We start from the raw sequence: 21,332 nt of genomic DNA, 5'->3' as shown, positions 1-21,332 counted from the left end.
CTGTGCTCCAGCCCCTGCACCAGTCTTGGTGCCTATCTCTGGACACGTTCAAGCACCTCAACATCATAAGCACCTACTCAACCCCTGTTTGAACTGGGATAGACTCAGGCACTCTCAAGCTATTTTATTATCTTACAACAGGATGAAGGTTCAAAGTGCTGGAGGAGGGCAGGGGCACACTTTCACCTCCAGCTGTGCCATGGGCCCTGGCAAGCTGAGCCCACGCGTCCTTACCTAGTTTTGGTTTGACAAATCCATTTGTTATGCCAAGGTCATCAGCAGCCACTGTCTCCCCATTGACTACTCTGAGGATGGTGAACTCAGCAGCCAGTGTGTGCATCACGAAGGGCAGGTCTCGCTCGCGTACCTGAAGGTGACAGCAGCGTTAGCTCATGAGGGTGCGCACCAGAAGTAAGGGATGCTCAGGGCACATCACTCCTGCCTGAGCCAGCAAGTGCCCAAGGTTCATTACCATCTGGATGCGTGTCTAGACAAGCATATTTGGTGGTATCACTGCCAGTATCAGTGAGATTAAACACCACAGGACTTTGAAGACTGTGGAGTGTTCTAAGAGGGAATGTTTCACCTCTTGTCCAGCATTACTTAGCATCACAGAATCAACCAGGTCGGAAGATTCTATGATTCTATGATCCGAGTTTGGGGAGGGGGAGAAGGCAACCAAGCCAGCAAACACCCCCCCCATCTTTGAAGCCAATGTCTCTTTCACAGGCGCACAGAATCGAGCAGATTAGAAGAGACCTCCAAGATCATCCAGGCCAACCTAGCACCCAGCCCTAGACAATAAACTAGACCATGGCACTAAGTGCCTCAGTCAGTCTTTTCTTGAACACCTCCAGGGATGGGAACTCCATCACCTCCCTGGGCAGCCCATTCCAATGGCAAATCACTTGCAGAAGTCAGCACTGCCTGCTCATCAGCCTTGTTTGCTAAGGAATGAGGCTTACTTGGTCATGTCTGGTGTGCATGCATACAAGTGTGAAAGGCACTCTGCCTCTATCCCCAAAGCACCTTTGGAGCTTCTTGGCCACCCCCAGCCAAGCTGAGAGCAGACACTATGTTCCTCTCATTCTCAGAAAACCACTGCCTGAGTGATGCTGGGAACTGCTGCCAGTGCCTCCATTAAAGGAGAGAGACTGCAGCGTGGGCTCAGCCCTCTCATCAGACACCAGGTAATCCATACCAACAAATCCCTCATCCCATGGGAAAAGCTCCTGGAACTTCAGGAAGCCTAACTGCAAGGCACAGAACTCTGGAGAAAGCAGAGCTTGCTGCTCCTCCAACAACTTGTTCCCAGGAATGTCATTAAAACCACCCAACTGAACCTCCACCTGGTGGCAGGTTACTCTGCTTGCTCCTCTCGTGTCCTCTTACCAGGATGAAGTCCGTCTGATAGGTGGAGAGCATGAACACTGAGATGTTCTGGTCAGCTAGGGGTGCTATTACTGACTTGGCAATTTTGGTCACTCCGATGGGCTGGGAGCCAGAGAAGCCACCTCCACCAGACACCACGTTGAGGGCAAGCCATGTTGCATCAGCCACGCTCAGGTGTTCCGAGGAGGGGAGCTCTGCAAAGATAGAGTGGGAGGACAGAGGTTGGTTTTAGAGGCAGAGAGAGCCAGGTCCACCACCTGGTCTGTATGTGGTCAGCACAGACCTCGGTAACCACTTTTGCAACCAGCCTCCTGGGCTTGACATGCTGCTTCCCAGGTTGGCACTGTGCTGCTTCTTAGACACACCAACATCCACTGCAGGACTCATACAGATTTTCAAGGCCAATACAGGAACTACCTGAGCCTCAGTGATTTGCCTGGATGCTGGTGTCCAGCACTGTTGACATCCCCACATAGAAACAGTCTGAGGTCTTTGACTTCCATCTCTTCTATCACATAACTCTCCAAAGACTTCACTTGAGCTTTTCTGGTCTTTGTGTTTCCATTGTCCTGCTCTAATGCCAAAGTTTGCTGTCCTGTAATTGAGATGGGAGGTTGACAGAGCAGCCTGGGTACTAGCCCAAGAGTTTGGAGATGCAGAGCAGGTGCCCTCTGCACCTGCAGGCTGCTGCCTCCAGCTCTAAAGCAGAAGGCAAGAGCTGTGCAGCTCTGTTCAGGATGGATGGTGTAACACACAGGCTTGAGATCACAAAGTGATCACATACTAAGGCAATGGAAACCTTTTTTAGGACAGTCTCTGCTCCATAACATTTGCTTCTACTCCACTGTCGTGAAGTAGTTAAAAATCTGCAGCTAAACCATTTAATAGAAATTATTAACTGTTTTATAGAAACCTTCAAGTATTAACAGCCTGTAAAAGCACACAGGGACTCTGGAATGAAGGCTTGAGCTTTTCAAAGATTCTCTGGACTTTGGATTCTGGTTTGGCAAATTACAGAGACAAACAGTTCAGACCCAGACTTACAAATGCATAATCCCAGTTAAATCTATTTGGCACAAGGAACCTGACCTCAGATGCAGAGCCAGCCAGTGGAAGTTCAGATCCAAGGCACAGCAGAGGTCCCAGCACAAACCTGCCAGCTTTGCTGAGGGGTTAGCTGCAGCCCCAGCAGCTCAAAAGCAGAAATCCCAATAGTGCTGCTCTTGCAGTCAGTGTCCTGGCACCACTGGCAAGCCACTTTGTGCCTCCATACTCCCACGTCCTGTCCACCCACTCCCGGCTCCTCCAGCCAGTATCCTTCCCTTCTCCTTCAGCGAGACCTTTGGGAGCTGTTCCTGCAGAGCTCCAGACACCACGTAATAAATCCATAACCTCACAGCCCCTGGAGTCCCCAGGCACCACTGCTGTGAGGCAAAGCCAGCCCTGGAAACCCAAAACCGAGCTGAAGAGCAAACGCTGCTCATTTCGCTCTCCTCGACAGCCTCAACTGCGTGTGGCATAAACACAACCCTGAGCAAACACAGGGCAAACGGTGGGGACACTGAGGGCTCTGCTTCTGCATTTTGATGTTCAGCTTCATGGGCCAATGTTTCTTTTTTACTGAGTAATCAGAGCTGACATGGAATGAAAACTAGGCACCCGGGAGAGTGGGGAAGGTTGGGCGTTAATCAACAGCATGTTACCTCGGAGAGAGCAGGGCAGGTTGCTTGCAGGAAATCACTGCAGCAGAGGATTGCTTTCTGATCAGGCACCCCTCTGCATCAGAAAAGCACCCCCAAGACAAAGCTTACTGCACCAACTGGCATGGAGGAGCTAGGGCTCAAAACAACTGCTGCTGATCTAATAAGCAGCTGACGTCTTTCCCCCCCCCCCTCTATTCCCACCTCTGCTCCTTGCCTGCAAAATAAAGGAGAAGGAGAGAAGAAAACAAAGATGAGTTCCTTCTTTGGACGTGGATTTGCTCCCTGGCAGCACGGAGCTGGCAGGCGGAGGCGAGGCCACCTGCACGTCACCGCTATTTACACTTCCATTTCCCAAAGCCATTAAAGCAGCCAGGCAACTAAATCACAGGAAAGGTCAAGTGACACCTTTCCTCTCTGCAAACTCATCCCCAAAAGCCTCTGGCACTGTGGCTGCCCCAGAAACTGCACCAGCTGCATGGGCAGCTCCCTATGCTCCAGGGTCCTCTGCTCACCGATGTGTCCCACCCGCAGTGGGTACGCCCTGGATGTGTCCAGCTCCACTAATGACTCCTTACCAGCAGTGAGAGGAGATCAAGGACTCATTTTCCTCTCTCTATACAGAGTAGATGCTGCTCCTGCTGTGCATGGGTGACGTGGGCTTGGCTGCAGTTCATTAAGTCCCAGTTTAAATACTGTTTAGGGTCAGGGATGTGATGGAGGATGCTGTATTTCACCCTGGATGGAGGCATGATCACATTTCACTCCGGCAGCAGCAGTGCTGGAGGAGCTGCCCCAGGAAGACCTCATCGACCTCTTCCTCAGGGGGCAGAAAGGGTGCTGTGTCCACTGGCATTGTAATCACTGGGCAGTGCTGACTGTGTTTGGTTTTATGTGTTCTACAGGCCACATGAAGTGTGACAGGGACCACTGCATTTGCTTAAGCAACCTACTTCTCATAATTCAATTAACTTCCCCCCCCCCCCATCCCCATGCACAAAACCACTATACAGTAAGTGACTGAAATACCAATTCTGGACACTGCTTCCACTAGGCAGCCAGATGGAAAAGTACAGCCCAGATTTTAATGAAACAAACCCAGGCTAGAGGCTCCACAAATTCACCTAAATAGCATCAAACAGGCCACGTGGGAAGGTGCTTTGCCCAGGAAGCTGCTAAAGGCAGCAAAGCCAAGGAGAGCTGAAAAACATCTGACGTAGCAAGAGAGCAGCCTCAGTGAGGCAGAGCCAGGCAGTAAATAACCAGCAGACCGAGGAATCGCCCATCTTGCAGCACCAACCCACCAAACTCGGTCTCTCTGCCACTTCTCTCAGGGCAGAGCAGAGGTCCTGACACCCTGCAGCTTCAGCTCTGCAGCATTCCTGTCCCTGCACCGGGAGCGCACTGTGAAATCTCTGCGGGGCTCTCAAGAGCCTCTTGCAATTGGATTGTTGGGGCACAGGTCACTCCTGCTTCTGAGCACGAAAACCACCACGGGGCTGGACCACCTCTCCTAGGAAAGCAGGCAGAGAGAGCTGGGGTTCAGCATGGAGAAGGGAAGGCTCCAGGGAGACCTTACAGCAGCATTTTAGTGCTTGAAGGGGATCTAGAGGAAAGCTGGGGAAGGAGTCTTTTAGAAGGGCTTGCAGTGACAGGACAAGGAGCAATGGTTTGAAGCTGGAGCAGGGCAGATTTAGATTGGACATTAGGAAGAAGTTCTTCAGTACAAGGGTGGTGGAATGCTGGAAAAGGCTGCCCAGGGAGGTGGTGGAGGCCTCAGCCCTGCAGACATTCAAGGTGAGACTGATGGGTCCCCGAGCAGCCTGATCTAGTTGGAGGTATTCCTGCTTGCTGCAGGGGGATTGGACAAGACCTTCGAGAGTCCCTCTCAACCTGATGCATTCTATGAGCACAGGGGACCTCTCACCCCTCTAATTGGTCAGACACTTGGGCTTGGTTTGTGGCAATCAGGATCTTTGTTTTGAATTGGCATTGGGGTGAAGCCTGTTGATTGCTGCGGTTTTGCTGTGTAATGTTGCAGACCTGAGTGAGGCCAGGAGCAGGCACCCAGGGGCAGTCCAGCTGCCTGCAGGCTCCACAGCCATCTTTTACTGCCCATCAACACAACCAGTGTTGGCAGGCAGAGGAGGCTCATAGATTCCAGTCATCCTTTCATCCGTGGTAGCTGGCATGGACCCTCAACAAGGCAGCTAAGAAGTGCTAGCCCAAGTACAGCACTCATCTTGCATCTGATTTGGCCTGGCAGTGCAGCACCAGGTATCAGCTGCTGCTGCTGGGCTCCAACAGCTCATGGCATCACTCCCCACAGGCACAGGCATTCTCTCATCCAAAGCTCTCTGCAGTGCCACCAGGCAGACAGACAGATGTCATGTGGGACACAACCCTCCCCACCAAGCCAAACCCAAGTCAAACAAGCTCAAGGCAAACCCAAGCCAAATAAGCTTTAGACATGAATTAAAGCTGCTTCTTCACACCGAGGGTGACTGGATAGGTCAGAGGTCTGCCCAGAGCCTTGCTGGCCCATTTGGCAGGCAGAGCTGAAGCAAAGCAGCCTCCGTGGCACACGTCATCCTGGGACGTGAGGCAGTGAGTAGCATATTGGCCATAATTGGCTCCTGAGCTCAAATAATCAATATCCCTTCCAGGGAGGACAACAAACGTTGGCCCAGAGCCAAGGGAAGATTGAATTGCTGCTGCCAGAGCACTACAGTGTAGTGTGAGCTGGTGCTCCATGTGGCACTCTTGCCATACCTTTGGGGTGATGCTGGCTAGAGGATGGCACTCTGCAAGCAGCCAAGATGGTCACAGAAAGGGGGGAAGGACAATCTGCTGGTTTGCAACCCTGAACAAAGAGGAAGCCTGACAGTGGGAAAACAGCAACAATTTTCTGTCCCTGTTTTCCAACTCTGCCAGTTTAAACCCATTACTCCTCATCCTGTCATTACAAGGCCTGGTCAATAGTCCCTCCCAGGTCCTCCTGTATTCCCCTTGAGATACTGGAAGGCTACTCCAAGGTCTCCTGAAAGCTTTCTCTTCTCCAGGCTGAAGAGTCCCAACTCTTGTAGCCTGTGTGCTTTTCAAGCAGCTTTCTGCCCTCAGTTCCCTTACACTGTACTTACTTCACCTGTTACAGCCTCTCTCTGGGTAAAACAAGACAGCCTGATTTCTTGCTTGTAGAACACAAGAGAATCAACCAGGTTGGAAGAGACCTCCAACTTACATGTGCCCTTAATCAAAAGGGTGATCCTTCTTCTCAGTTTAGCTGGACATTATCTGTAAGGTTTCTCCAATTTAGAGTCATCACAGAATCAACCAGGCTGGAAGAGAACTCCAAGATCATTCAGGCCAACCTAGCACCCAGCCCTACCCAGTCAACCAGACCATGGCACTAAGTGCCTCAGCCAGACTTTGCTTGAACACCTCCAGGGTCAGCAACTCCACCACCTCCCTGGGCAGCCCATTCCAATGCCAATCACTCTCTCTTGCCAACAACTTCCACCTAACATCCAGCCTAGACCTCCCCTGGCACAACTTGAGACTGTGTCCCCTTGTTCTGTTGCTGCTTGCCTGGCAGCAGAGCCCAACCCCAGCTGGCTACAGCCTCCCTTCAGGTAGTTGTAGGCAGCAATGAGGTCTGCCCTGAGCCCCCTCTCCTCCTGCATTAAAGAGACAGAGGGACAGGCTCCTGCACTAGCAGGACTCCAATGGTCAGACATTAAAAATAAAAGCAGTACCCACTGCAAAATTCCTGCTGGCTTTGGGGAGAGCTGCTGCCAGTGCCTCTGTGTGGCAGCACAGTTTATGCAGATAGATTTTTAATAGGATTTTTTTATGTTTACTCCTCCTGCCCAGTGGAAGTTTCCCATTGCTCTGCAGTTTCAAAATCCCACCTCAGGATGAAGTGAAGGATTACCTCAGGTTGTAAAGCCTGAGCATGTCTCTGACTCCTCCACCACGCAGGGGTTGGAGGTGGCTGCGGGCTGCAAAGATGAGCCTCTGTGATGGTTCAAGCATCAGTGGGCCTGTGGGGAACTGGGGTACCCAAGGCAGGTTTCCAGCACCCACTGCTGTGGTTCCCATAGCAGCTAACAAACTCCATGTCCCTGCCCAGAACACCTTTCAGGAACTGGTTTATCCTCCAGGGCGCTGGGGAAAGTGTCCACATGAGCTCAAAACCTTGAGGGCAGAGTGGGAGGAAGATAACCACCTCAGCCTCGTTTCTTTTGAGGTAGTAGGCTAAGCAAACATGCCTTTCATGTCAGGAAAGGCAGCACTCTCCTTCTCTCAGCTCCAGAAAGCTGTGTGAAAGAGGACAAGGCAGGGCAGCTTCTATAGTGTATCCACAAAGACCTCTGAAGCTGGTCCAGCTCCCTGCTCTGTGTGTCCCAGTCCTCACTGCTCCACAAGCACGAGCGCTGCAGGATGCCTTCTTCCTCACTTTGCTCTGCTGCAAGGACAAGTCAAAGGGGCCCAGGGCTGCATTTCCCCCATGGGGACCCATCAGGGCAGTGAAAATGTCTTGTTGCACTGCAAATCCCAACCCTTCAGAGGATGTAAATACCCTTCCTTTTTGCTTCAAAACACCTACACTGCCAGCTTCACACTTTGTAACTGAGAGCAAAGACTTCTGCTGCTGCACCAATCCTGCCCAAGCTGCAGAGGCAGCCTGTGGCCTGGTGAGAGAGGGCTGCCAGGCAGAAAGTCCTTGGTGTTGGCTTGATTTGAGGGCCACCAAGCACTCCCCCACCAAGGGACTTATCTAAGCACAACAGCCAGGCCAGATGAAAGCACACTGCTTGCACTGGCATTGGGAAACGTGATGATTAGGTCCAGAAAGTTAATGCTTTTGTCTGCAAGAGGAGGAAAAAATCCCCCAGCTCTGATTCAGCTGAAAGCATCTCTCATGCCAACGAGCTGGAGCTGGTCCTGGGAAGAGGTTGGCATGCACACAACCAAGCAGCTTTTGTAATTCTTTCCATTTATGCTAACAGTTTGGTCAGCTGCCACCTTCTTCAGAGGGTAATACTGGACACCATCAAAGGCTGGTTTGGGTTGGGAGGCCCTTTCAAGGTCACCTAGTCCAAGCCATTGCAGTTATCAGGGGCATCTTCAACAGAGCAGGTTGCTCACAGCCACATCCAACCTGACCTGGAATAGTTCCAGGGATGGGGCATCTACCACCTGTTTGGACAACCTGGGCTAGTGATGGGTGTTGGAGGCAGGCACAGAAGGCAGCCCTGAGAGCACAGTCACAGCGTGAGGAGCACAATGCCTCCAGCACCACATCTAGCCTGCCATGTGTGCTTGGGCTGTGTCAGAGGCATTAGCTAGCACTGAGACATCTCTTCAGGACATTTTACAGAGCACCTGTAGTTGCAAATGTTCATTAGATGTCATGCACTACCAGCAAGTGGGACAGCAGGTTCCTCCTGGATCACAGTGGACCATCAAACTTCCAGGATTTGAAGGAGGCCTACAAAAAAGCTGGGGAGGGGCTTTTTAGGCTGTCAGGGAGTGACAGGGCTGGGGGGGAATGGAGCAAAGCTGGAGGTGGGGAAAGCCGGCGTGGATGTGAGGAGGAAGTTGTTGAGCATGAGAGTGATGAGAGGCTGGAATGGGTTGCACAGGGAGGTAGTTGAGGCCCCATGGCTGGAGGTGTTTAAGGCCAGGCTGGCTGAGGCTGTGGGCAGCCTGCTCTAGGGTAGGGTGTCCCTGGGCATGGCAGGGGAGGTGGAACTGAGTGATCCTTGTGGTCCCTTCCTACCCTGACTGATTCTATGATTTTTATCTCTTCTTGCTCTTCTTTGAGCATCCCAGAGGGGACCCCAGTGCTGTCTACAACTCCCTGAAGGGAGGCTGTAGCCAGGTGGGGTTGGGCTCTTCTGCCAGGCAAGCAGCAGCAGAACAAGGGGACACAGTCTCAAGTTGTGCCAGGGGAGGTCTAGGCTGGATGTTAGGAGGAAGTTGTTGGCAGAGAGAGTGATTGGCATTGGAATGGGCTGCCCAGGGAGGTGGTGGAGTTGCCATCCCTGGAGGTGTTCAAGCCAAGCCTGGCTGAGGCACTTAGTGCCATGGTCTGGTTGATTGGCTAGGGCTGGGGGATAGGTTGGCCTGGCTGATGTTGGAGGTCTCTTCCAGCCTGGATGATTCTATGATTGTCTCCTGATGGGATGCTCAGGCACCTCTGCAGGGCTGGATCCAGAGCCAGGGAACCTCATCATCTCCAGCCATGTGCTGCTGTGGTTTTGACATTTTCTCCTAACAGAACATGCACAACTGAAAGGGTTTTTTTTTTTGTTTGTTTGTTTTCTTCTTTTTTTTGTTCTTTTGTCTTTGTTTTTTCCTTTCATTCCACCCTCCCTCAACAGGAGAGCTGTGAAACCTGTTATCTCATTTTCCTGTTTAAGTATTATCCCACTCACAAAACTGTCAGAAGAACATTGCTCAGTTCACAAACTCAAACACTCTGCAGCGAGGGAATGACAGCTTAAACATTCTATATGTTTCACTTCAATCTTTCTGTGCCTCAGTTTCCCATCTCTAAACTGGGTGCAAACCTCCCCCCCCCCATTTCTTCTCAACGTTGCTCTCAGGAAACAGCTGAGCTGTTTAGCTGAGGTTTAAATAGATCTCACAACTGAAGCATTTCACAGTTAATGCAAAAATCAGCACTAGGCAGACAAGCAGCATGGAAAATTTCTGCCCAGAGAGCATGGCAAAGATTTAAGTGTCTGAAAAGAGGATGAGAATGGAAGGAACTGGCAAGTTTGGCTCTTAGAACATCTTTCCTTCATTGCTGAGGAAGTTGTTGATACCAGTTGAGATAGTAAGGCAGGTTTAAAAGGCAAAGGTCTCTCACTTGCCACTATATCACCATAAAAGACAGAGAGAGAGGGAAAGAAAGAAAAGGAAAGAAGGAAGCAAACAAGAAACCACTCCAGGGCAAAACCAGCAGCCAGAGCCTGTCAAAGTCTCAGCCTTCAGTTCTGAGCAGCCAGCACTCCTACAGCACCCAGCATGGATCAGCTCTTCCTACATCCACACCTCCTAGGAGTGTTCCCTCAGGAATAAGGAGCAATGCAGCCAACTTCCCTCACATGAAATTTATCTCGCACTGGTCCTTGTCTGCTGTGGCAGATTTTCTTCCAGTTATGGATTAGCTACATCTGAAGGCTATTTATGGCTTTGCATTACAGTGGCTGAAGACACCCAGTGCTATTTTCTCATGTTTTCCTGACAGGTCAATTCAAACTCTAGCCAGTGCAATAACCACTTGGAATGCCAAGCTGCTTGTGAGGACTGGGACAAAAGGCACACACGAGGTGACCCCAGGGCCCACGTCCATCTGGTGGAAACTACTGTGACTGCTCACAAGGAGTTCTCCAAGATCTTTACTGAAGGGAAAGGATGAACATATTCATCCTACCTTCATCTTACAAAAACTGCCAAACTCAAAAAACAGCTTCCAAGAGCACCAAGGTCACCTGGGGCACTTCTTCAAGCCCTGTTCTCAAAGACAAGAGAAATAGCTCCCAACCAGAGACATCAAATGAGTTAATGCTGAGTATTTCCAGCTGCCTTGAGAGCTATTGGAGGGACTGGAGCACAGCCTTATGAGGAGCAGCTGAAGGAGCTGGGGGGCTTCAGCCTGGGGGAGAGGAGGCTCAGGGTAGACCCCATTGCTGTCTACAACTACCTGAAGGGAGGCTGTAGCCAGGTGGAGTTGGTCTCTTCTGCCAGGCACCCAGGGACAGAACAAGAGGACACAGCCTCAAGCTGCACCAGGGCAGGTTCATGCTGGATGTTAGGAGGAAGTTCTTCCCAGCAGGAGTGATTGGCATTGGAACAGGCTGCCCGGGGAGGTGGTGGAGTCCCCATCCCTGGCAGTGTTTAAGAGCAGGTTGGATGAGGCACTCAGTGCCATGGTTTAGTTAACTAGAAGGGTTAGGTGCTAGGTTGGACTTGAGGATCCTAGAGGTCTTTTCCAACCTGGTTAATTCTGTGATTCACTGCCCCCCTAAATGATTCTTCTGAACTGTCAAATCATCTTGGGAACCTTTTCTACACAGCACCTACTTTTTCTACCTGCCTTGGTTCTAACTTAAAATCCCAGAGACTCCAATAAATTTGACAGAACCAAACAACAATTTATAGAGTGCCCTTCCCTCTTCCCCCTTCTTTCCCAAAAGAAAGGCATTAGATGCAGGGAGAGGAAAAGGTAAGCACACCCAAATAGATGAATCTCACTCGATTTGGAAGTTAAAAAAGGAAAGTTTAACAATAAATCAAAAAGGAATCTGAGGTAGGGAAGTTACAAAGGTGTAAGGAAGGGAAAGCAAACGCAAAATGTGCAGGTACAACCTGATTCTGATGGCCACGTGGTGAAACAAAGAGGAAGAGGATGAGAGGATGGTGATGCTGGGAGGCAGGGAGTGCAGAGAGAGACAGAAGTCCCCCTGCTTTTATGGATCTTTAGACAGGGAGGGGGAGTGGGCTCACCATCACCTGGTGGTGTTCAGATCCACCCCTGGGGAGGGGTCAAGACCACCTGGGGTCAGGTTCAAGGTCACTCCTCCTGGAGTGTTAACCCTGTACACTACCCAGCCCCATCCACTACCCCACTCCACACAGCTGAGTGCTGCAATCCAGCAGCTCCCTAGCAAAGGCCTTTGGATAAAGAGCTTGTGGGGAACGAGAGTTCAGCTCTGTGCAGCTCCTCCACTGTTACAGCTCTGCCCACGTATCTGTGTGAGGCAGGAAAGTCTTTCTGACACTGGAGCTGTCACTCTCAGATGGAGAAGTCAACGATTTTACCATTTATGGCAGCCACAAGAAGACATCCCAGGCACAATGTCCATGTCTGGGATGGTGGAGGGGGACACAGTCTGCTGCTGCTGCTTCTCTCTGCCCAGGCACAATGTCTGTGTCTGGGATGGTGGAGGGGGACACAGTCTGCTGCTGCTGCTGCTTCTCTCTGCCCAGGCACAATGTCCATGTCTGGGATGGTGGAGGGGGACACAGTCTGCTGCTGCTGCTTCTCTCTGCCCAGGCACAATGTCCATGTCTGGGATGGTGGAGGGGGACACAGTCTGCTGCTGCTGCTGCTTCTCTCTGCCCAGGCACAATGTCTGTGTCTGGGATGGTGGAGGGGGACACAGTCTGCTGCTGCTTCTCTCTGCCCAGGCACAATGTCCATGTCTGGGATGGTGGAGGGGGACACAGTCCTGCTGCTGCTGCTGCTTCTCTCTGCCCAGGCACAACGTCCATGTCTGGGATGGTGGAGGGGGACACAGTCTGCTGCTGCTGCTGCTTCTCTCTGCCCAGGCACAACGTCCATGTCTGGGATGGTGGAGGGGGACACAGTCTGCTGCTGCTGCTGCTTCTCTCTGCCCAGGCACAATGTCCATGTCTGGGATGGTGGAGGGGGACACAGTCTGCTGCTGCTGCTGCTTCTCTCTGCCCAGGCACAATGTCCGTGTCTGGGATGGTGGAGGGGGACACAGTCTGCTGCTGCTTCTCTCTGTCAATCTAGAAACAGATGCATCCCTTTCTCAGCAGACACCAAAGGCATCCTCACCCTGTGCTGACACAGACACAGCCTATGTGGATTTTGAGGAATGAGGTGAGGTAGATGCTGAGGGGTGGCAGCTTCCTGGGAAGTTTAGCAGCTAGTCTGTTAAAACCAGCAGAAGTGGCTGTGTATCTACACTAGTTGCTGAGCCTGGGAAGGAGTCTCTGCTAATTAAACTTACTCTTTCCCTTCAGCACGTCCTCAGCTGCGTTTGTGCAGAGCAGAGATGACGCCATGTGGCTGACTGATCTATTTACACCTCTGGAGTCCCATGCTCATCCCCATCCCTGTTTCCCAATTAAGGGTGCAGACAGAAATTTGGGCTAGTTCCAGCAATCCAGCCTGGCACACCACTGGGACTGAGGAGACAAACCAGTGACTTTTACCTCTCTGCTGCCTGAAAGCAAGCAAGCAAGCAGAGGAACCTGAAAAAACCATTGCAGGTAAAGAGGTAAAATGATGTGAATATTGGTCCTAGAGCCTGCAAAAAGCCAGTAAAAGCCAGGCTAAAACTGTCTGCTGCATCTTCTGACTTTAAGAAGCAGAAGCAAGGAGTGTGCTGTGCTCAGAAGTACCCCCATTCCTGTGCAGCCTCTGGGTCTCTGGCCTGGGCATCTTACATGTTCCTGGGAACAACAGGGCGCACAGCCCATGATGCACATGTGCCCAGGCACACATCAGGTCCAACCCAGCATTGCTGCTTGATTCACTTTGGCCAGAACTGGAGTGCTCCAAAGCCCAGCAAGGCTCACTGGGCTTCAGGCAGCTGCAAGCCTCTCCATAACCAAAGTTTGGAATGGTGTCTCCTGTACTCGTTAAGAGGGAAAAAAGATGATCCAATTCAAAGATAACCATGGCACAGCAGAAAGGGAAAAGCAAGCTTCCAGGAGATGTGCTTTTGCTGCCTGGGCTGTTGGTGGTTCCTCAGCTGGTCCTGGACACTGTAATGAGTGATTTTTGTGTCCAGTTCTGGGCCCCTCAATTTAAGAAAGATGTTGAGGTGCTTGAATGTGTCCAGAGAAGGGCAGCAAGGCTGGGGAGGGGCCTGGAGCACAGCCCTGTGAGGAGAGGCTGAGGGAGCTGGGGGTGTGCAGCCTGCAGAAGAGGAGGCTCAGGGCAGAGCTCATTGCTGTCTACAACTAGCTGAAGGGAGGCTGTAGCCAGGTGGGGTTGGGCTCTGCTCCCAGGCAACCAGTGATGGAACAAGAGGACACAGCCTCAAGCTGTGCCAGGGCAGGTTTAGGATGGACATTAGGAAGAAGTTCTTCGGAGCAAGAGTGGTTGGCATCGGAATGGGCTGCCCAGGGAGGTGGTGGAGTCCCCATCCCTGGAGGTGTGTAAGAGGAGGCTGGATGAGGCACTTAGTGCCATGGTTTAGTTCATGAGAAGGGATAGGCTGGACTCAAGGATCCTAGAGGTCTTTTCCAACCTGGTTAACTCTGTGATTTTAGCACCCTCTTCTCACAGGGATGGGTCTCTTCACCCCAGCCCTCTGAAGCATGGGCTACATTTCTGCCATGTGCTTGGCACACAGAGCAGAGCCTGAATTCAAGGGCAGCTGACCTCTGAGGCGATGAGGAAGCAGCACAGGGGATGAAGCTCTCCTGCTGCACTCTGCCTTGCTGGGTCTGATCTAAAAAACACCTCTATGCTGACAGCTGCCTCTCCAAGTTGAAGATGTGGGCCCCTTCCTCCTTGCAGCCCTCCAGGCCTGTGGATGAGCTGTTTGCAGTCAGCTATAGCTGGAGCTGCCTGCAGCAGGGATCCCTCCAGCAGAACACAGCTGACTTGTACGACTGCACTCCTGGATTTGGGGACTGTCCAAACTGCCACCAAGCAGCACACAAATATTTGCACAAGCTCAGGGAAGCTTTTTATGGATATTTAAAAGATAAATACAGTATGTTGCAGGCAGGGAGAGCTTTGTAATTGAAAATCTGTGCTGAGGAGCCCACACCATGCCAACTTTCATCAGCAGTCTGGAAAAATGAGTGAAATACCTTCCCTTCTTATTCCCACTGCTGATTTTTCTCTTTTAAATATGAAATTCAGGTACACATCAATTGCATGCTGGCAAACACTTGAGCACTGGGTGCTCCCTGGAGCTGCTAGCTCTCAGGATGTTTTTACACTCCTTGCCCAGCTGGCTGCTGGCTTAGGGGCAAGCAGAGCTGCAGGCTGTCTCACTCCTGCTTTACCCCCACCAGACACAGGCTGCATGCAGGGATTCTCTTGTGCCCAAAGCCAGTGGCATCCTGGGGTGTATTAGATGGCTGTGGTTAGTAGGTCAAGAGAGGTTCTCCTCCTTCTCTACTCTGCCCTGGTGAGGCCAAATCTGGAATACTGTGTCCAGTTCTGGGCCACTCAGTTCAAGAAGGACTTCAGGGAACTGCTTGAAAGAGTCCAGCACAGAGCCACAAAGATGCTGAAGGCAGTGGAACATCTCTCTGATGAGTTCAGGCTGAGGGATCTGGGGCTCTTTAGCCTGGAGAAGAGGAGCCTGAGGGGTGACCTCATTCCTATTTATAAAGATGTGCAGGGCACTGTTGAGAGGACAGAGCCAGGCTCTGCTCAGTGATGTCCAGTGATAGAACAAGGAGCAATGGCTGCAAGCTGGAGCAGAGGAGATTCCACGTGAACACAAGGAAAAGCTTTTCCACTGTGAGGGTGACAGAGCCCTGGAGGAGGCTGCCTAGAGAGGTTGTGGAGCCTCTTGCTCTGGAGACATTCAAAACTCATCTGGATGCACTCCTGTGTGACCTGTTCTTGGTGATCCTGCTCTGGCAAGGGCTTAGACTAGATGGTCTTTCCTTTCCCATCCCTACCTTTCTGTGATTCTGTGGTGCTGGGCAGTGGCAAGGGGGCCAGCATTGAAGGTGGATGCTGTGAGTCCATCACAGTGACCTGGAGTCAATAACTATGGCTTACCTGCCTTACTCTGTCACTAGCTTGTGAGGTGTCCTTGAGCACATCACATTTCCCCCCCCCCCCTTACTTGTGTTTCCATTGCACAAGAAGTGTTTGGTTGCTAAAGTCTCTCTCTCAGTTGATATTTGAAATGCTGGCACCCCAGAGCATTGTGGTTCCTGGGCTTTACAGGAACAGCACCAAAAATAATCTCAGGAGATGTGAGTTGGCCACTTGAAGGCCACTTAAAGGCCCTTCACTTGTCTCCTGCTGTTTTCACACCATGCAGTTTTCCCAAAGCCACCTGTGGCATTCAGAGCCACCCCTAAGGGTGCTTGTGCCACTAAGGTGAGGGGTTTCCATGCCTCCTCTTTCCCTCTGAAACAGGAAAAGAAGCAACAGCTGCAGAAACTCAAGCAGTTGCTTTTTTGGCTCTGTCTGTTAGGTTCCAACCTACAACCAAAATAAGACCCCTTTGGTCTGCATCTGGAGAGCAGCTGAATCCTCTGGCATGCATGAGCAGCCAGGATTCCCCAGGGGAAAGTGCATGTGTTTGCAATCACAGAACTGCCAGGCTTGGAAGGGACCTCAAGGATCATGCAGCTCCAACCCCCTGCCATGGACAGGGAACACCTCAAGCTCTATCAGGGTGCTCAGAGTCATCACCAGCCTGGCCTTAAAAACTTCCAGGGATGGGGCTTTCACTGCCTCCCTGGGCAACCTCTACCAGTGTCTCACCACCCTCATGGGGAAGAACTTCTTCCTAACATCCAATCTGAATCTGCCCACTTCTATTTTTGCTCCATTCCCCCCAGTCCTATCACCACCTGACACCCTAAAAAGTCCCTCACCAGCTCTCTGGTAGGTCCCCTTCAGATACTGGAAGGCCACCATAAGGTCTCCTGGGAGTCTTCTCCTCTCCAGCCATGTGAAGCACAAGATATTGCCCTGAAAATCAGGAAGTATAACCCCAAATTTCAGCTTGCCCCTCTTTGAGCAAAGGATTAGCACCCCTCTTGTTGACCTGACAGAGAGCTGATCTCAGCAACCAGAGATCAGCAACACTCTTTGGAGCCTCTCCTTGTCCCACAGTAACCACAAACCCAAGCAATGAGGTTCTGTGGCACATCCTGACCTGCTGCAGTCCAGCCTGCTCCACAGAGGCTCCCAGCACAACTCCCTGAAGATCCACATGAGCTCATATGCCCATCCCTATCTCACTATTTAATGTCTGATGTGTGCTGTGTACTGAGCTCTGCAGGGATTTTGCTGCTGCCATCATTTTTCCCTGCCTTCATGGAAGCTCCCAGACTGGTATCCTTCACCTCAGCCTGGAATTAAGGTTAGGGCAAGAAAAAAAGGTGAATGAAGCTGTTCCCCTTGTGGTATATGAGATCATTGTTCCTGGAAGTGCTGCTGGGGTCCCTTGTTCTGTTGCAGCCAGTCTAGTGAGCATCCTGGGTCATGCCCAGAGGCACAGACACGGCTAAGGCAGTGAAAGGAATGAGACAGGCCATTTGAAATGTTCAGGTGGCTGTCTGATGCCCAGTGCTAGAGCAGGGCTCTGCAAGGCAAGTATCTTTACATGTAAAACTCAACCTCTCCAATTTCCCAAGTGTTTTTCTAGCTGTCCTCCTCCCCTTGTTCCACTTAAAGACAGGGAGGAGATGACAGCCTTCTTGGAGAGCTTCTGGATACACACCAATGACCACACTGAGTCAGACCAGAAGCAGATTCAATAGTGTCCAAGGACAGATCATCACACAGGTCCATTTTCTGGGTGTTCCCATCTCACTCTGAAGAGTACAGAATGGATCCAAAGCACCTCCCAATGACATCAGTCTAAGGGGACATTTTGGGCAGTATAGACATGCCTGTAGGCAAACCAGAGAGAAACCTGGCTGTGCTGGCTGGCTCCCATTGTGAGGATGACACCTGTTTGACTCTTGTCACCTAAGCCCATCACCATGAAAAGCAAAGACCCTTCCCAGCTGTCAGCCACACAGACCAGTTGAGCTCTGCTCCAACCTCATCTCCCACTAGTGCCTGGCATGCAGGTGACACAGGCTGGTGCCAGGAAAAGGATTCACACCAGCTCTGTTTCTAGTTTGTAATATCTTCCATTCCTCCTCCTCTCCCCTCCCCTCCCCTCCCCTCCCCTCCCCTCCCCTCCCCTCCCCTCCCCTCCCCTCCCCTCCCCTCCCCTCCCCTCCCCTCCCCTCCCCTCCCCTCCCCTCCCCTCCCCTCCCCTCCCCTCCCCTCCCCTCCCCTCCCCTCCCCTCCCCTCCCCTCCCCTCCCCTCCCCTCCCCTCCCCTCCCCTCCCCTCCCCTCCCCTCTCCTCTCCTCTCCTCTCCTCTCCTCTCCTCTCCTCTCCTCTCCTCTCCTCTCCTCTCCTCTCCTCTCCTCTCCTCTCCTCTCCTCTCCTCTCCTCTCCTCTCCTCTCCTCTCCTCTCCTCTCCTCTCCTCTCCTCTCCTCTCCTCTCCTCTCCTCTCCTCTCCCCCTCCTTTCTCTCTTTCTCTCTTCTCTTCTCTTCTCTTCTCTTCTCTTCTCTTCTCTTCTCTTCTCTTCTCTTCTCTTCTCTTCTCTTCTCTTCTCTTCTCTTCTCTTCTCTTCTCTTCTCTTCTCTTCTCTTCTCTTCTCTTCTCTTCTCCTCCTCTCTCTCTTTCTTTCTCTGTCTCTTTCTCTCTCCCCTTTCCTCCTCTATGTGTGGCCTGGTGAACAGACAGGGAATTTCTGAACTGGGAAAATCTTTCCATGGCTGGGAGGATGTTGACTTTTTCCAGAGAAGCCATTAGTCTTTGCCATTTCTGGGAAGTCAAGTACAAGGTGTGAGGGCTGCACACACTCACTCAGGCAGATCCTTCTGAAACATCAGCAGAAGAAATGAAGTCCTTCAAGCTATGGGTTAATGCACAGGAGCCAGCATCCCTCCAAAGGCACAGAGCAAGGCACTGGTGGGGAGTGAACCTTTCCTCCTGCCAAAGTGACAGATCTGCCAGAGGGACAGGATTCACCAGCCCAGAAAGAGGCCAGGAATGCAAATGGTGCAAACATCTCCCCTGCCCCTACCTTGGAGCTCTCCTCCACTCGTGACCCAGCCTAGCTGCAGTATTTCATCAGAAGGGGTCTGAGCCATGGGCACCTTCTCTCCCCCACTTGTCTGGAGAGCCGTGGGTGCTGTGTTGCATTTCACTTTCCAGAAGCTGCTTGTGATCCAGGGGTAGACAAGTGCCACCCATTTCTGCTGTACACACTGCACCTGCAGACAAAGATCGCTCCCAGCAAAGCTCGCCCTGTGCTCTAGTCACCAACGCTGCTGTCTCGGAGGGGTGCAGCTCCCTGGCACTGGGCTGTGTGCCCCCTTTGGCCCCTTGCCCTGCTGCCTGCCACAAGCTGCAGCACTGACCTTGCCCTCTACCCCGACTAGCAAAAGCACCACTGCTTTTATTCACAAGGTACCAGAGCAGGTCCTCCAGGTAAACCCGACCGGTGCACACAAGCTGGGGAGAGAAACGAATGCAGATGAGTTTATTTTTGCATCGCCTCCTACTACCAGAGCCCCGGGAGCTGCTAGCATTACATCATCCCACACCCCTGCAAAGGCACAACGCTTCTGCTGAGGCTGCGGGAAGCAATAGCCAGAGAAGAATTAACCCTTTGCTGGGCAGGCTGCAGGCTGTGTGCTTCAGCGGTTACCCAGCGCTGCTTTCTTTCTGGTCAGCTGCTGGAGAAAGAGATGGCACAGAAAGGGATGGCTGAGTCCTCCAAGATGAGCATTCTCTACCTCCAAGACCTTAGCTAACAGGACAGGGATTCTTCTAATAGGAAAAAGAGTCTGATCTGCTCCCAGCCTGCCCCAAACGCAGGACTAGAAGTCGCAGGATCACAGGATTCAGAGGATGTTAGGGGTTGGAAGGAACCCAAAGAGATCACTGAGCCCAACGCCCCTTGCCAGAGCAGGACCATACAATCTAGCTCAGGTCACACAGGAACACATCCAGACAGGCCTTGAAAGTCACCAGAGGAGGAAACTCCACAACCTCTCTGGGCAGCCTGTGCCAGTGCTCTGAGACCCTTACAGTCAAGAAGTTCCCCCTTGTGTTGAGGTGGAACCTCCTGTGCTGCAGCTTCCATCCACTGCTCCTTGTCCTATGCAGGGAGCAATGAGCAGAGCCTGTCCCTCCCTCCTGACCCAGCCCTCAGACAGTTATAAACCTTTATTAAATCCCCCCTCCAGACTAAGCAGCCCCAAGTCCCTGGACCACAGCATCACGGAATGGGGTTGGAAGAGACCTTTAAAGGTCATCTAGCCCAACCCTGACACCTCAAGGAGCAGACTAAGGGTTTTGACAGAGAGACATGACCGAGCAGGACTTATCAATTCTCACTCCCAGGCTTCAATTCCACAAGGAATGGGTATTGTTAGTGTCAGTTTTCCTGGAGACCCACGTGGCCCGATGGAGCAGCCGTGGAGGGAGGCACAGGCACAGGCATCTCATCCAGAGCCACACAAAAGCTTTTCTTTGCAGGAAATTAAAAGCAAGGAAACAAACACCAGCACTTGTGCAAGCCCCAGACCGGCTCAGACAGAAAATTACCTCCAGACTGTTTGCGTTCCAGATCAATGGATCAGCTGTGGTGCAGGGCAATTAGCACCTCGAAATTATTCAGCAAGCCAAAGGATGGGAATTTGCAGCCAGGGTGGTAAGGAAAGGGTGAGAGCAAGCAGGAATAACAACAGATCTTTCTGGATATGAAAGTCATCGCCTGGCTCTGGCCGAGCCCAGGCTACAGTATGAATGTGGCTGCTGGATGCTTTTGCAGCCAGGCAAAAGTGGGGCAGGAGGGAGCTGGAGGGGCTGCTGACACTGCCCCTCAGGAATGGGTATGTGCCTGGCTAGAACTAGAGAGATCTCTCCAGTTACACCATAAACCTATTTGTACTGCATCCCAGCACTTCAAGAAAGGCAAAAGTACTCTGTAAACAGATCCTAGCTGTGCTAGGTATGTGGATGGACATGAGGTGAAAGCTGACCACAAGACAAACACATTAAGCAGGTGGGTACCAGCTCAGTGAAGGCTCTGCCCAGGTCTGCAGCAAGACTCAGGACCAGCTCAGGCTCAGGACCAGCATCTCCAGAGGAGCAAGCATCCTTGCAGGGGTTGGGTGACCCTCTCCAACCAGACTGCTGCACAGTGCACACACCAATACCTATGTCATCCTGGACCTATGTCAGTCAGACATCAGTCTGATTATTCCTGCCACTGCTAGGAGCAGGAAAATCTCCCGATGTCCTATGTGCTGACATGATGCTCACAGAGATGTAACATGCTTTAAGGTTGCTATTGGAAGAGGAGGAAGGGCAGGAAGAAGGCATGACTGTGGCTGACTCCAGTGTAACCTCTTCACAGCCCTTCTTTAAGCGACAGAAAGGATCTCCAAACTCCCCAGGGAGAAATGTGACATTTGCTCAGACAGGCCCTGCTGTTCTCCGACCCACTGGGACCAAGAGGGATCACTCCCTCTGCCCATGGCCCAAAGAAGCACACATGGCCTTTGCTGTGGGACCTGGGGGGCTTGCTCCACCATTCCTGAGCAGCCAACCCACGAAAGAGCCAGATACCAAAGACATAACAAGGATTAAAGCAACTACAAGAGAAAGCCTTGCTCTTTTCTAACAGGTCTCCATGCTTCCATTATTAATCTAGGATGAAAAGAAAACCACCTTTGTTGAAGCA

At 51.8% G+C, this 21,332-nt stretch overlaps 1 protein-coding gene across 2 annotated transcripts in view; it reads right to left on the bottom strand.

The window, feature by feature from the left end:
• The window catches only part of CASTOR2 (cytosolic arginine sensor for mTORC1 subunit 2), a 157,644-nt gene that overhangs the window by 10,646 nt on the left and 125,666 nt on the right, over window positions 1–21,332 (bottom strand). For both annotated transcript variants that reach the window (XM_064166312.1, XM_064166313.1), the window contains 2 exons: window positions 1,393–1,586; window positions 235–367 (listed from right to left, as the gene is read on the bottom strand). In XM_064166312.1, coding sequence (XP_064022382.1) covers window positions 235–367; window positions 1,393–1,586 — 327 coding nt within the window. The remainder of the gene's footprint in view (window positions 1–234; window positions 368–1,392; window positions 1,587–21,332) is intronic.

Source organism: Pogoniulus pusillus, chromosome 27 (assembly GCF_015220805.1).
Source record: "Pogoniulus pusillus isolate bPogPus1 chromosome 27, bPogPus1.pri, whole genome shotgun sequence".
Classification (NCBI taxonomy): domain Eukaryota; kingdom Metazoa; phylum Chordata; class Aves; order Piciformes; family Lybiidae; genus Pogoniulus; species Pogoniulus pusillus.
This window is presented reverse-complemented; position numbering and strand designations above follow the sequence as displayed.